Source organism: Onychostruthus taczanowskii, unplaced genomic scaffold (assembly GCF_017590055.1).
Source record: "Onychostruthus taczanowskii isolate IOZ18803 unplaced genomic scaffold, ASM1759005v1 scaffold2238, whole genome shotgun sequence".
NCBI classification, from domain to species: Eukaryota; Metazoa; Chordata; class Aves; order Passeriformes; family Passeridae; genus Onychostruthus; species Onychostruthus taczanowskii.
The window spans coordinates 114-1,480 of NW_024499505.1; the positions used below are offsets into that span (position 1 = coordinate 114).

General features: G+C 42.1%; 1 protein-coding gene across 1 annotated transcript; it reads right to left on the reverse strand.

Annotated features, from left to right (window-relative positions):
- Positions 1-691: 691 nt before the first annotated feature.
- On the reverse strand, positions 692-1,229 carry LOC121336227 (epidermal growth factor receptor-like; the record flags this gene model as incomplete). Its single annotated transcript, XM_041405190.1, has 3 exons — positions 692-812; positions 921-968; positions 1,062-1,229. Coding segments are annotated over 3 exons (337 nt in total), but the record flags the coding sequence as incomplete, so codon positions are not given.
- Between the last annotated feature and the right edge of the window lie 138 nt (positions 1,230-1,367).

Sequence of the window (1,367 nt, forward strand, 5' to 3'; positions counted from 1 at the left end):
TTCTGAAATGGCAGTTTTAGGAGGTTAGCTGCCAGAAGCTGTTTCCCTGGAAAAAATGTTTAGAGATGAGGAAAATGCCTAGAAAATACAGGACTGGCAATAACACTGACTCCACATTTCACGTCAGTGCTATTCCTCGCAGGGCCTTTCACCCTTTTTAGCTATGGCATATTCTTGGAATGGTTGGTTGGGATTTTTTAAGGACACAAAGCATCATCACTGCATTATCCAGCCCCATCTCCTTCAGTGCTCACTGGCTCTCTCTCTGGCCGCCTACACTGTAAGTCCACATGAAACCATGAACTTCTGTGGATTAAATTCTGAAAGCAATGAAACAGCCATAATGCTCTTTATATTGTTGAAATGGTAAAAAAAATGAAACCAAATTTTTAGAGGGTATTTTCTCAAGTAGAAAGCTTTAAACATATAACCACACAAGCAAACTCCCTGCCTAGATGGCACACATGGCTAACATAAGGAGTCTGGCTCATGAGGGAACTGAAATGAGAAACAGTTAGAAGCAGACAGATAAAGGCAAGGAAAATGATATGTGAACACTTTTCCACTCCCATTTACTGAGCCAAAAGGGTAGAAAGCATTTGAATTGCTTCATTTATACAGAAAAGGAAGGAAAAAATATTATAATTACAAGCAAAGGCCTTGTGAGTGAGTGGCCATGGGATGGAAAAACCGGAAAAGTACTCACCTGGGGCTGGTAGGAAGCTGTCATCTAGGCTGTCCTCCAAGAAAGCGCCTGTTGGGTCTGAGCTATACCTCTGGACAAAGCTGTCTTCCCGCACAGGGTGCCCCTGCTAGAATGAAAGTAGACAAAAACAATATTAAAGGGACTGATTTGTAGAAGCTGATCCATATAGCCACATAGGAGGAGTTGCTCTTTTATTAAAGGCCATTCTACTTACCCCGTTCCTGTCAATGCAGGTTGTAGCAGAGTTGTTGCTGGTAGCACTCTTAAAAGAGAGAGAAAGAAAATACAGACATTATGAGAAGCAGTTCACTCTTAAAATTTCATGTCATGTTTCCACAATGGAAAATTTTCATACCAATGAACTCAACAGAGGAGTGCGAGACGTTGAAGGGCTGTTGAAAAAGCCCTGGTGTGGCACGAGGTACTCATCTGCATCCACTATATCCTCCATGTCCTCCTCCTCCATCAGGGTGCGATAAAACTTGGAGTCTGTAGGGCTGGGCAGGTGCATCCTATCATCTCCCTGTTGAAAATGTCAGGAGAAGACAAGACTTGTAGACTTCTTTCAAGCCATCATTCTCCCCTTTTCTCTGAGACAAAGTAATTTAACAAGAGGCACAAGATGCAAAATCTTGATTCACAGATTCACAGAATATTCTGA